Source organism: Python bivittatus, unplaced genomic scaffold (genome assembly GCF_059951505.1).
Source record: "Python bivittatus isolate LINGU-HERP-01145 unplaced genomic scaffold, Pbiv_v1 ctg000680_np1212, whole genome shotgun sequence".
NCBI lineage: Eukaryota > Metazoa > Chordata > Lepidosauria > Squamata > Pythonidae > Python > Python bivittatus.
In genome coordinates, this window is record NW_028277095.1 from 3,795,349 (window position 1) to 3,809,661 (window position 14,313).

At 45.3% G+C, this 14,313-nt stretch overlaps 1 protein-coding gene across 2 annotated transcripts in view; it reads left to right on the forward strand.

Moving 5' to 3' along the window:
- The first annotated feature begins 770 nt into the window (after positions 1–770).
- Positions 771–14,313, forward strand: part of PDLIM2 (PDZ and LIM domain 2) — a 45,299-nt gene continuing 31,756 nt past the window's right edge. Inside the window, exons 1-2 of one of the 2 annotated variants that reach the window (XM_007428581.3) lie at positions 771–1,165; positions 12,647–12,784. In XM_007428581.3, coding sequence (XP_007428643.1) covers positions 12,692–12,784 — 93 coding nt within the window. In that variant the 5' untranslated portion in view covers positions 771–1,165; positions 12,647–12,691. Of the gene's footprint in view, positions 1,166–10,926; positions 11,621–12,646; positions 12,785–14,313 lie in introns of those variants that run through there. The other variant, XM_025166879.2, reaches the window with a different exon arrangement.

A 14,313-nucleotide genomic window follows, 5' to 3' on the forward strand; every position in this document is an offset into this window, starting at 1 on the left:
AAGGTGTGAGAAGATGAGAAAGATTGCTGTAGATTTTGCTTGTCCAAAACAATCAGATTTAGGGTGAGGATGGAAATGCAAGGCTCCACCAGATGAACTCTCTCATTCCCACCCTTAAAGCTCCCTAACTCCAAAGGAGTTGGCTAAAAATCTCCCCCCACCTTGCTCCATCCTTCTCCATCCTTCACCTGCAGAAAGTAAAATTGTGGCCACAGCCTACGAAGGTTGCCCAGCCTGCTTTAAACAAAGGTTAGTTGTGTACATGTTAAACTGTGGTCAGCTACTTTGTGGTGCAGCATGGTTAGTTTATGGTTGAGCATATTGTAAACCATAAGTTCAGTAAACCTGTGTTGTCCGGGAACTGGGGAAGCTGTAACTTCAGGGGGCTGCAGAAAGTCTCGCTTAGTTGGAATGCGGTTGAGTCCTGGGGCCAAATCTCCATTCGGTCATAACCTCTAAGATCCGCTTCATCCTAGGGTTTCAGCCTCTGTCTCCACTTCGCTGCTGTGGGGAAAAGTACGAACCTTGTCCTGCATTTAAACTCTCTGAGGGCTTCAATTGTGGTGCAATAAACTGGTGTCCTTAGAGAGCGCGTTGCTTTCGCGCTCCGAGCCAGTTAACTGGACCAGTTGTCCGGGCGCGCCTAACCCGCCGGGCTCGCAGGGCTGACCGAGGCACAAGCCAGAGCCCCCCCCCCCCCGGTCCAACCTAGCAGCAGGGGAAACCCCAGCAGGTGCGGGGGGGGCGAGTGGGTTTACCCACCCGGGCGCTCCGCTCCCCTCCCCTCCCCTCGGCGGGGCCGCGGCTGTGGCAGTCAAGCCCTGGCTACGGAGCCTGCAGGGGCGCGGTTGGGCCTGGGGGAGGCGCTCGGGCGCCGCCTGACTTTCCCCGGACGAGCCCCGGCTGCTCCTATAAGAACCCACGGAGGGAACCGCCGGCCCCTTCGGAGGCGGAGGCGGAGGAGGATTAAGCCTAAGCCCAGGACTAGGACTGCGCTCGGCGGGAGGCAGCTGCGCAAAGCGGAGAAGCAGCGCCTCTGCTCGCCGTCCGCCGGGCTGCTCTCTCTGCCCCATCCCCGGCGCCGCCGGTGGCATCTCCGCGCCGCCCTGCGAGCCCCGCGCCGGCCTCGAGCGACGTCCAGAGGCAGCCTCGGGATTTCGGAGGAGTAAGTGCTCTCTCCGGGGGGTTTGGGAGAAAACTACGCGGGGGGGGGGGGCGGTCTGTCTGTCTGTCTGTCTGTGTCTCGGCGTCCAGAGCGGCTCTTACTCCTTCGGGACCGCCCGGGGAGGGTGCTGACTCCAGCCGGACTCTCTTCTATTCCACGCGTTTAGGGTTGTATTGCAAAGGTTCAGAGAGAAGAGCCGTCCTGGTTCCTCCTTTCTCCTCCCAGCCCCGTTTGTTTCTGCCGCCTGCGTCTTACCCCGCTTGTGGTAATTCAGTAGGGAAAAGTAACGGCGACGCGTGGCTCCGCTCCGTCCTCCGCCTTTCCAAACTCACGAAATTCAGCCTCTGCGTGCTCGCCTCCTTCCCGTCTGGGGGTACCTGTCGGTCGTCGGGACCGAGACGGCCCTCAGGACAGGAGCAAACCTCAACTTTGAAGAAAACGCAGCTCTCCTTTCTTGCCTTCAGTAGCGCTTGGATGAAGCGAGCTGCATTTTAGCGTCTGTTTTGCTTCTTCCGATGCTCTGCTTTTAATTGCCTGTTTTTGGGGTTGCTCCCGGATCCGTCTTGTTTCTTGACAGTTTTTAGGCTTATATTCAGACTCGCATTGTAATAGCTTCTTTCTTTCTTTCTTTCTTTCTTTCTTTCTTTCTTTCTTTCTTTCTTTCTTTCTTTCTTTCTTTCACTTTTGCGATCAACTGTTTAGGGAGCTGCTGCTGATGCAAGTCTGTCTGTAAATGATTGTAGATAAATAAATTGGCATTTGTTTAAATTCTACACAGAACATTTTGTTTATCACACTGATTTAGGAAAAAGGGTGGAGATATTTGCCTGGGTTGATCGTTATTCTTCTTCTCTGTTTTGTGCACCTTTCTGATTTGCCATTTATATGCCGGCAGTGAACACCCCCATGGGGTCATTTTGGTGGGCCCTTTAAGGTGATAGAGCTTTCCACACAATGCAGGTCACTTATGCCCCCATTGTCTTGCAGAACTCCCTGGGTTTTTCAGAAAGAGGCTAGACCACAAAAACTGGCCATTTTAGGCAAAAGCTGACTCCAGATATCTAGGGAAGGTATCTGAATCGGTTTCCTCTCGCTTGGGACTTTTCATCATGCCTAAGTCCGAACTTCACAATATAATAAAGAATTGCCTGCTTTGGAGCATGTACAGAGTGCACTCCCACCCACGCCTCGCGCTTAATGTTGTAATGAGGACCTGCCTCACCAAACAAAAACCTACTTTAGAGATAAGTACAGGTTCCTGGGGAAGAGAGCAGGCTATTAAGGAGTGCTTCCAAGTCCAGTTATCTTTAATTTTCCGTCTGGGCCGCAGACCTGGCCGGCACACACAGATCTTTATGCTGTGGGGTAATGACAGGAGCCTGGGCTTGGCAGGATGGGAACAGGGGCAGGGGAGGGCTGGAGCCATGATGCAGTTGGGGAGATGGCACTGGGGGTGCCGCCGGCTCCCTCTGAGGGTGGGGAGGCTTCTGCAGACGCCTTGGTTCACACGCACCCAGGGAGTGTTTCTGGCAGCCTTGGAACTGCCAGCCTTTTCCAGTCAGAAGACTGTGTGGCGGGTTTGCTTGCATGCCACGGAGGTCAGGGCTGGTTAAAGATAAGGGTGTAAACTTTTCTTGTCAATCAGGTAAAAGTCAGCAGAGAATTGTCTGTTCAGCCAGGCTGGTGCCTCCAAGAAGCTCCCGTTGTGGACACAAGTTCATTTGTCCTTCTTCCTTTTCTGTTTGTTCTCAGTATGTGCTATCTGGAGGTTCCCCTTAGCTAGAGGGGAACCTGCCTTGAGACATAATGTGAAATCTTTCCTGTTGCAAAGGCTGGCTTGCAATGCCTTCATCTTACTCAGGATAGCCCTCCTTCAGTCCCAAAGTTAGCCCCTGTGATCCCCGGCCCCTCTTCCAGGTGAAGGTCAGTTATCAAAGTAGCAAGTGTATGCTATGGCAGGGATTGGGCAGCTTTGGGGGGGGATTAAGGACTACAGGGAGTCCTCATTTAGCAACTGTCTCATTTAGCGACCATTTACAGTTATGACAATGATGAAAAATTAGCTTTATGACCAATCCTTGCATTTATGGCCTTTGTAAGTCTGTAAAGCAAAGGAAAGCTGAAGGAAGTTTGTAAGCACAGTTATAGTCATGTGATTTTTCACTTAGCAACTGCTTCGCTTAACAACCCAGTTGCTGGTCCCAATTGTGGTCTCTAAATGAGGAGTACCTGTATAGCAAAAGTAATGGGATGGACTAGTGTAAAAGCAAGTCATTGCTTTTCATTAAAATTAAATGTAGTTAAATGATTATTCTCCAAATAGGAGAACATTTAATCCTTCCCCCTTTTCTATGGGGTCATATATTTTGACAGTTCTGCTCTTGCCTTAGTTGTATAGTATATGGCCCTTGAGGTGGAGGTTTTGTACTTCTGACAGAAAGTGTCCATAAGGTATGGTCAAAAAAGTCAAGATAGTGGCAATGATGGTGGAGTTCCAATCATCTGTTATGACTGCCATTTTGACTTTCTTGACCATACCCTGCATACAGCACATGTCTCCTGCAGTGTAAATCTAAGACAGGCTTAACTTTTTGGAAAAATCAAGGCAAGCCCATCCTAGCTAGAATCATTTAAGAGCTGCCCTTAACCACCAAAATGTTGCCTACGTTGCTCTAATCAAAAGATGAGAGTTCAAGGCTTTGCAAAATTCCTTGTCCCGCCTCGCATGCCATTAAAGCAAGTGTGCATTATGCAGAGTAAGCAGATGAATGAAAATTGTCCTAAATTTTTCAGAGAGAGAATTCCTCTCTCTCTCTTTGAATGATTACATAGTTCAGAGTATAACCAAAGCCTTTCCATACACCTGCAGAAGAGTTGCCTCATCCTCCTTGCTCTGTTCCTTGTCTGTGCTTTGGAGAAAGCTGTTTTGCAGAGGATGGGGAGAAATCCAGCTCTGGACCAGCTGTCAAGAGCCGTGCAGATGCAGGCAAACGTTTGGTCCAGAGCAACAGGGGAAGTGTAAAGTCTTAACCTTGCCCCTGTTAGCATCAAACCAAGGCTTGTGGCTGGGCTGCCGTAAATCCAGCCTTCCTCCCACCTTACAGATGAGGAGTACACTTTTCTTACAGCATCCATTGCAAGCTTGTTTTTCATTGGCAAGATGATTGTGCCAGAGCTGGGGAATTCTGGGAGTTGAAGTCCACACATCTGAAAGTTGCTGAGGTTGAGAAACACTGCCCCAGAGTGACTGCTCCCTTCCAGGCAAGGTTAATTGGGCAGCACTGTGAGAGTTGCAGAAGTGGGAATCTTCCTCTTTGAGATGTAGTTGGGACTAGCTCCAGTAAACCCTGTCAGTGAGTTGGGGGACTCTGCTGATTCTGCCAGACAAAAAGGATTCCATGAAGCCAAGAAGGGCCTTCTTCCAGGATACTTGGTTCAACCGGAAGGTGCTGTTTGGATAAGCCTAAAATATCTACCGTTAGATTCAGTTTTGTAGAGCGGAAACAAGCAGAACAAACCCAGCTCTGCCACCAATTTGTTTACCGGTATTTCACTTTCCTCTCAGCTCTGCTTAATCCCCATGGTTCAGTTCGCTATGCTGGTTTGACTTGGTGCAATGTGTGAATTTAGCTTACGATGGCTTATTCAGTAAACTATGGCTAAGCAAATCATAGTTCATGTATGGTGTGCATCAAGTCACTAACATCTTTTAGCTATGGTATGATTCAGTTCACTTGCCAATTTGGTGTCGTGGTTAAGGCATCAAGCTAGAAACCAGGAGATCATGATTTCTAGTCCTGCCTTAGGCACAAAGCCAGCTGGTTGACCTTGGGCCAGTCCCTCTCTCTCAGTTCTAAGAAGGAGGCCATGCCAAACCACTTCCGAAATCCTGCCAAGAAAACTGCAGGTAGCCTCCAGGAGTCAAGACTGACTTGAAGGCGCCCCTCCTCCCTGCAAAAGTTCAGCTTTGGTTATTCTAGTCAGTAAAAAAAGGCCAAGCAAATTTAAAATTGCAACAGAAGGTACACATTTCCCATTCAGTTAGAAACTTGTAATACTCATTCTTAGCGTTCCTGATTGGGGTAAGGAGAGTGCAGCACCTAGTTCAGACACCAAATTGGGAAGGACGTGTAGAGCTAACATTTTCTGTGTCACTTCTGATCAAAATAAAGAAATCATCGCCCCAGGCACACATTTTCCTTTCAAACATTAGCTGCAGTCACACAGGTTGCACCATTTTTTTTCTTGAATATGATTTGTCAGCTAAGCCACCATTGTTTGGATCATACAAAGCATTAAGCCAGTGTTGTCCAAACTTGGCCACTTTAAGATGAGTGGACTTCAACTCCCAGGATTCCCCAGCCAGCCATGGCTGGGGAATTCTGGGAGTTGAAGTCCACTCATCTTAAAGTGGCCAAGTTTGGACAACACTGCATTAAGCCATAAACTGTGGCACGCAAACCAGAGTGGCTGAGTGTTTGTAAAACTGAAGCAAAGATTAAGAACATGGTAAGCTAAAAAAACCATAGTATGGCTTTGCACGTGAATCCAGTTAAAACTTGTCAGAACCTTCTACGGTAACCCTTCTTTCCAGAATATCCCCCCCCCATCGTTAATAAACCTTCATTTCCATCCTGGATTATACAATTATTCTGATCGATTTTAGTGGCAGGGTATTGTTGGACTCCTAGCTTCATACCTACTTTCCAGGTGTGCAACTGTTGCGTTCTCCAAGAGAGGAGTGTTAGAGGGAGAGATCCTTGGAGATGTCTTCTAAGGATGCTTGAAGTATTCGAAATGCTTGAAGTATGTCCTTAGGATTTAAGTCACCTTGACTTTTGAAGATAGTCCATTTTGTACCAAGTTCAGACATGTCCGTCTACATCAAGTGGCACTCTGCATGTTGCCTCAGCTCTTGCAGAGCAATACGTTTTGATGAGCTTAAGTCACATATTTAGCTTCTGGTCATCAAGGGTAGAATAATTATGGCTAAAGACACGCCACATATTTTGGAAAGGGTCCGTGGTGATTTTTTTTAACCATGCTTATGAATGTAGCTTTTCAACCCATCTTCTACATGGGTGTTAGGAAGCTGAATCTGGACTTAGCCATCATTTCTTCCTCTAATCATGCACTGGGTTGTTGGGTGGCTTTAAATAGCCTGTGCGCATACACAGTCTCTTGGACCGGGGCACTCGGAAATTGTGGAAATGTTTACCTTTCAGAAAGTAGTGTTTTAGAGAACGAACACCGTCTCCCTGACACTGGCAACGGGGAAGATGAGACTCGGTCTGTCTGCTGTAAGATCTTTCCTCCTTGGACTATACAGTTGCAGAATTGTGTTGGAAGGGGCCGGCAAGTCAACACCCTGCTCCATGCAAGAATGCAACTCAAAGCATGAGAGATGTGTAAATGATTAGTTATTGTTGTTTTCTCTCCAGGCTCCATGCTGAGAGCATTTGGACTGAGCTCAGTGAGGTGTCTTCTGCATCTGTCCCTTGTACTACAGATGTTCATGTTTTTTCTTGATCGCTCCCTGCATCCCGAATGATACTGCACACAAGCACCACTCAGTCTGAGACTGCCAATGTCCAAATGAAAGCAACCAGTTCTCGGTGTCCTTGCCAAGGTTTTCCTCCTTGACTTTAGTGCTACTCATAAACCTGCTCATAACAGCACGGGACACTTCTAAATGAATAAGCTATGGTAGATGTGTGCTTACCACTTCAAGCATATCTCTTGCTGTGAGAATAAAGAGGAATATACTTAGTGTAAGGTCTTCAACTGCAGGAAGAGCTGCTTAGGACAACAGAGCCTAAAACACAGATGTACTTTGTGCTGCTACTCATGTCCATCCTTTGCCCTCCTATTTTTGTCCCCGCAGTCCCACCAGGTTTGGGGGAGATATTCCTCTCTCACCCCTCCCCTCCCTATTAGAGACAGAGGCTGTTTGTATTCTTGGCTGGGCTGGGGGATAGTTTCCTGCTGGCAGAAAACATGTAACTGCAGGAAATTCTTCCCTTGAAGGCTGTCTTTGTGTTGGGCTATTTTCTGGTTGGCTGTTATGGGAGAGATCCTGCAGCTGGAAATAGTTTTGGGGGAGTTGCTCTGTTGATCTTTTGTCACAAAACAACCAAGCAACTTGCAGCACCTTAAAGACCAACCTCTTCCTGGAAACTTTGTAGTCCTTCAGATTCAGGAACTCATGCAAAGCTAAGAGGGCACTGGGCATTTTCTCATCTGGCTTTCAAAATGGGTTGCATCAGGTTCTCCATTTAAAGCCTCCATGGTTTTGACCATATTTCCCTGTTGGTGTTCTTGTTGGTAGTCAATTTACATATGAGTAGGAGGGAGTACCTGTGGGTGATTTCTGGTGTCAAAACATTAGAACTAACTGGAGAATAAATGCAAAAATAAAAGTAAAATTGCCAATCCCCACTTTGCTTCCATGGCACTAGGATTCAACTCCAGGGTGTGAAGGGTCTGTGGATGGTTGACTTAAAGGCCTGGCTTTTGCTAGTGAGTTTTTACCTTCTTTCCACCACCTTGCATGAAATGGATAGGTGCCAGCCCAGCTTTCTCTCCTGGGAGCCCAGCAAACCTTTCACACCTAGCTATGAAATGAGTGTAGGAATCAAGCACATGGCTATGGACCTCCTACGCTTTTCTTATGCTTTTGTCTGCCTTTGCTATCCCCATCCCCCCAATATCTTCCTGATGAGTAGGAAGCCATAGGATATGGCCTGGGGCGCCAAATGTCTGGTGCTGACATGTCTCTAGAGACCCTCCCTGAATGAGTAACTCTGTCTTTCAATGAACCCCTTCTTCGCTCTTCTAACTAAAGGAACATCTTGGTTTTCTATTTAACCTTTCTTGTTCTTTGCTGATGTTCTGGGTTCGCTGAAATGCCAGGTCGTCTTAGATGCAGTTTTTTGCCATGACATTCTTGCTGTATCCCTTTCTACACAAGTGGACAACCCTTTGATTCAAGCTTGGAGCTGAGGGTTGGGGGGGCTGTCCTTGGATATTATTTTCTACCCCTAACATTTAACTCATGTTAAAAAGATAAGTTTCAGTCTATTTTGGGGGTTCCCCCTGCCCAACTGTTGGGATACTGGGTGTCCCAGTGAATGTTACAAAGGTACAAAGTGGGTGGGGCCAAGATTTTCTTGGGGGTTTTGGGTGGTGGCTTCTTCACTTTTCAAAAATATAGGAAGCCTATTAAGCTTTAACTATGTTTTTTTTACTGTTTCTCATCTCAAAATGGTATTGGTACACAGTCCTTGTTGATTGCTGTTGATATCTACCTGTTGCTCACCTCTAAATATATTTCAATATGATCAGAACTGTTGGCCATTAAAATTTCCCCAAATGTTTCCAGCATGATTTTGGAACAGGGACCACCATTTAAATTTAAATTTCTTCCAGTGATGCATGGTGAGACATGCAAATAGTGGATAAACCCAGTTGCACAGAGCTGATTTCAGTCTGCAGTAGATATGGTCAAATGAGATGGTCTTTGTGCATGTATGAGATGCACCAGAAATAACTGAGCAAATGCCCCTCGGAGCCTGAGTTTGACTTGAGAGACATTTAGGCTGAGTTTATACCTTGTGCTAAGCTAAAGCCAAACATACTGTATTGAACTTAACACATAGAGTGAATCTGGCCACAGTGGCTTGTAAAATGTGACTTATGACTTAGCCATTGAGGCATATTTAACAAATCATAGTTATTCCAAATATAACAGTGTAGGATTAGCTAACCCATAGATCCCAAGCCCCCCTGAAACCATTTGTGTGACTTCTGGAATTTTTCAAAATCATGTCATTGAAGTTCAGTGACAAAACTGCAATTTATTTTTTGTTTCTTTTTTTTGGTTTCAGTAGTTGCATTAAATATTTGGTAGGCTTCTACCATGTGTCTGAACAATCCCTGAAGACATCTCCTCCTGGCACAAACTTTAAAAAACAGGTTTAAAATCTCAGTCTATCCTCTCCAGGGCTCTCACTGTATCATCAGTGGACCTTAAAGACCCCAAAAAGTGTCCGCTTCTGATTAAGCACAACGTACGAATCCTTGGGCTGCCTTATGACTGATTCACATACACACGCTTGTTGCTTGATTGCTTCATTGAGTGGCATGTGTGAACTTCAACCACAAATTTGGGGGGGGGGGAATCTTTGTATAATACCTTTGGAGGAATCACTGGTATGACTTAGGTGCAAAGTATTTTGGAGAGATGAGTTCATGTCTAGTTGCTGACGGTTGTGTAGAAAAATCACACGATGAACCTCTGAAGGGCATGTCTTGCATTTCCCAAGGCTTTTTACCAAGCAGATGATGTGGCAATCGCTTTTGCTGGATGAGGTGGGTGGGGGTGTGTCTGTTTATGCAGCCATTGTGTGTATGATCGGAACGCTACTTATTTCCAGTTGAGCAGTTACGATTGCCATTATTGGAATGAAGAGACATCCCTATAGCTTTCCTTTGTCTGATTTCCTGTCTCATTCATCTTCCCAAAAATCTCAAGCCCCTGTTGTCCTCACCTGATAGCTCAGAATCAAGGAGATGATCCTGCCCAAGGCAGAGCTCAGGTAATAAATGGCCATCATTCAGACCATGGCAGAGGAAGAGTGGGATTCTAGCACCATGGCTAGAATACTTATCTCAGCTTCCTCTCCTTGGAGGCAGCTGCTCCAGCAGGTTTTATAGCTCAGAGAGGATAGCCCTGGTGGTTGCTAGTTCTGGCTTTAGCACCTCCTGTGAAATAACTAAGTATCGTGTGTGTGTGTGTGTGTTTTAATCTGTTCAATGTGTCTGCTTCTTGGAGACTGCCTGGACAAGTCCCTGCAGTTTTCTTTACAGGGTTTTTTAGAAGTGGTTTGCCATTGCCTCTTTCCTAGGGCTGAGAGAAAGTGACTGGCCCAAGGTCACCCAGCTGGCTTCATGCCTAAGGTGGGACTAGAACTCACACTCTCCCGGTTTCTAGCTTGATGCCTTAACCACTACACCAAACTGGCTGTAGTATCATATATATTTATAGCTCAGTATTATATAAAGAAAGAAACGGACAGGAACACCTAACGCATTTGCTAAACATCCTTATTATTTCAGAAGAATCATTCACTGAGAGGTAGGAGTTCTTTAATTCACCCAAAAATATAATTCAATGGTGAACCATCATAGCATGGTGCTGCTTATTTCTGTTGTCAATGAAGCCTTCATGTGGTGCATTGAAAAAAAATATTGTCTAAGATTTTGTCATTTAGAGTACTTTTCTGTACCTCTAAGCAAAACTTGCTTTAAGACTGCAATGTACATTGCTGTTATGGTTGACACTATCCTACAAAGCTTTTTAGATTGAGAAATTGACGGGGCTCACATGTTACACTAAACTACAACTATATTTGTTTAGCTTTGGTATATACCATGTGGTGTGAACCCAGCTACTGTGGCTTTGTAAATCAGGGTAATAGTTAAAGATTACATATGAACTCAACTGTGGCTTGTTGAGATCATGGTAAAAACAAACTCTCGCTTAGCACAGTGGATGAACTCAGTGGCTGGGTCTACATGACATGCTATCCCTGATTAACTTAATCATGGTTTAGTCAATCCACCTTTCTGGGTTTGGATGACCCGTTGAACTATAAACAACCCCATGGGCTGAGCTAGACTAACATGTAGTTGGCTACTATGGTTCAGCATGTCATGTCAAGGCAGCTAGCCAGTGGCTTATTCAGTAAGCCTGATTAAAACTAACGATGGCTTTGCACAATCTGTAAAATTAGGAGTGCTTTCTCTAAAGCTATTATGTACCTCAGCTTTCCCCAACCTTGTATTCTCTGAGCACTGGAAGAAAAGCTTCCAGAACCCTCAGAAGTTCTGCTTTCCAAAATTCTAGGAGCCCAGTATATCCAGATGATCTCAGGTTAGGGAAATTTGAGGTAGGTCCATGGCTGGATAAGGCTTCAGTTTCCAAATGATATATTCTGGGCCTGCAGCTTCTTCAGATCAAGGGTGGATCTTGACTTGCCTTTCCAAAATAGCTAGCTTCCAACCTCCAACTCTGCCTTCTATACCCCTATATGTCAGGGACCAGTGAGATACAGTGCAAACTGGATGGACCACATCTCAAGGGTGTGGGCCTGAAGGTGTTTTATCTGATTAGGACTGCAGAGAGCTTGGGACTTTTTGCACTGAGCTTGTTTCCTTGTTGGGTGATTGTGGCTAGCAAAAAGGAACTTGCAGCCTTCATTGATTGGTAGATGTGAACGTGTGACAGGAAGGCAAATGTTCGTCATGCCATGTAGCTCAACAGGGCCCATCTAATTTTCTAGTTCCCTTTCTAGAGACACTCTCTGCAGGCTATGCAAGACGGTAGTCGGGCTTCACAACTTGCTGAATAGGCACTTGGAATAGCTGCTGTTCCTATTTGGGGGGGTTGTAGAGGTAAGACCGTGATTTGGGGCATCTCAGACCATCTGTAGAATGTGACTGAATGAGATTTAGGGGTTCTGTCCTTGCAAGGAAATGGGGAATTGCATGATGGCTACATGGGCAGAGACTGGACTTCAGCATTATGTCAAGTGCTGGAGAATGATTTCAAAAAAGCTATCCCAATATTCTTAGAAAAGAAATAAATGGCTGAAGGATGTCTTTTTTCTTTCTTTTTTGGGGGTGGGGAAGAACTCTTCTTGAATTGTTAGAAAACTTCACCACCCCTAAAAAATACTTTGTGAAATCCTCTCTACATCCCCACAATTCTATCACTTGCAGAGGATGGAGAATTTGGGGTGCATTTTTAAAAAAAACATTAAAAAGTAATTTTATGATAATTGAAGGAAGGAAAGGGCTTTGCTTGTAACTATTCCAATTCGCTTGACCCATTTCTTCCTCCTTTTGTCAGAACCAACATTTTGTTCGTTGCTAATTGCACTGAAGTATTTTAGCAGAGAAAACGTGGTAAAAAATTGAGATTTTACAAGCAGAATGGAGATTTTGGAGGGCATTTTACCAATATTTGATAGAACTAACTGGCAGAGAGAATTGGTTTGATTTGAAGAACTTCTTTTTGTTTCATTCACCTTGTTCATCCTACTTGCAAACTAGATCCAGTTCTGGTGTATGTTCTTAGCTAAATATGTTCATGTGGTGTGGGGAGAGTGCTTTGTTTTCATGAGAAGTATAACTGTGAATTGGGAGCTTGCTGTATTAATCTGTAACTTCTGTCATCAGTAAAACTGTCTTCTGCTCATGGCTTCTGCTGTCTTCTGATTTTTGGAGAAAGTGTGGAACCTATGGTTTCCCACCTCCAATACACCACATTGTATATATGGGGAAAAAAATTGCTTTGGCATAAATACTTCCTGATCTTCTCTGTGTAGGTTTCATGATTAACCACTCTTTATTGCATGTTCTTCATAGAAATATTCTCCTACCTCAAAGAGTTGGGTGAACCTTTTTTTCTTCCTTCAGGCCTACAGGGTGCCGTGGTCACCTTTCCACCTCTAGTGAATTGCCATGTCGGTGAGCGTGAATCTCACTGGCCCAGCTCCCTGGGGGTTCCGGATTACAGGAGGAAGGGACTTCAGAAAACCCATCATCGTATCTAAGGTAAGCAAAGCATCCCTCTGGTCAGTGCCGTATGGTCTAGATATGTACTTCTGGGACACGAATGGAATTCTAATGTTTATTAGAAATCTAATGAAGTTACGTTTCTTCTCCTGCTGGCCATCCATATTATGTGGAAAATTCTAGCCTTTGAACTCTGAGGAATATCCTGTATGAGGAAATTCTGACGGCATAACTTATTATATTAACTCACTTTCTCGGTTCACACAGTGCACTAACTCAGTCTTGAACTTGATGCACTTCTGCCTGAAAATTCATATCTTCCATATCCAATTTCCCTGCTTCTCCCACTCCCTTAGAATGACTCTTGTGAAAGGAAGTAAGAAACTTTCCTCTCAGCCATAGCACACTAGCTCCCTTTGTCTCCTGCCAGAATAACTCCTATCTCTAGCCCTTGTTTCTCACAGGGCTTTGGACAACCTTCTCCAACCCATGGTTTTCCAGCTGTGTTTTGACTGCAGATCCATGAACTCCCTGCCAGAAATTTCTGAGCGTTGCAATCCTGGCACATCTAGAGGGTGCTCAGATTGAGTAGTTACAGCTGTTCCATCTTTCCCCATATATTTCAGCAAAGGTTGAGACTTGGTCTTCCCCACCATTATGGACAAACCTGCTGTTCTGCACTTTGAACTGTTAAGGCTAAAATGCTAGCTAGGATGGATGATTAATCTGGCCCAGAAGTGAAATGAAACAGGTGTGGTACATTGGCATAGTACTCTAAGCCAGGGTTTCTTCAAACAGGATTTGCCAAGCAAGCCACAATTGTCTGGGTTCACACATCATGCTAAGCCATGGAATCATCGTTTGCAAACCACAATGACTGGATTCAGAAATCACAATAAGCCAGAAGCCGTGGTTTCCAACTATAATAGCTAGACCTACACAACATACTAGGCCCAAACTAAATATGTTGCATTATGGCTTATCATGATATGTGAACCAAACATGTGGTTGTTATTAAAGCAAAAAATGGCACAAATGGCGAGTGCAAGTGTTTTGATGCCATTACCCACAGACCTAGGTTTTGGTCGAAATTGTAGCTGGAGGCTACAGTGGGCCTTAATCCAAGACAGTGCCGTCATAGTCTCTCCAACCAACAACATTCTTTTGCTAGGAGCTCTGAATGGAATTTCCTATAGAGAGGTGAACAAGAAGAGCTTGACCAGCTTGGCAGTTCCTGCACTGAACGTCTGTGGGATTGTGCAGGACATCCTGGAATGCTGAGCATTTCTTGCTGTCTCTCGGGATTCCAAATTTGGTTGGGGCAAAGACTGTCAAGGAGGTCTCTTTGGATGGGCATTGAGCCAAGCATGTCCTTCCAGTCTAATGGAGAGAACAGATCCTGTTCACCATTTTTTAAAAAAAGAATTCCTCTTCCTGGGAATGGAATCAAAGCGTTGCCTGCGTGCAAGAGGGGTTTCATAGATTTCTTTCCCAGTCTTGTCTTTGGGGTTGATCGAGGGAGTTTCCCTTGCTTGATTGAAAGGGCCAGGAAGTAGATATGCTACCCA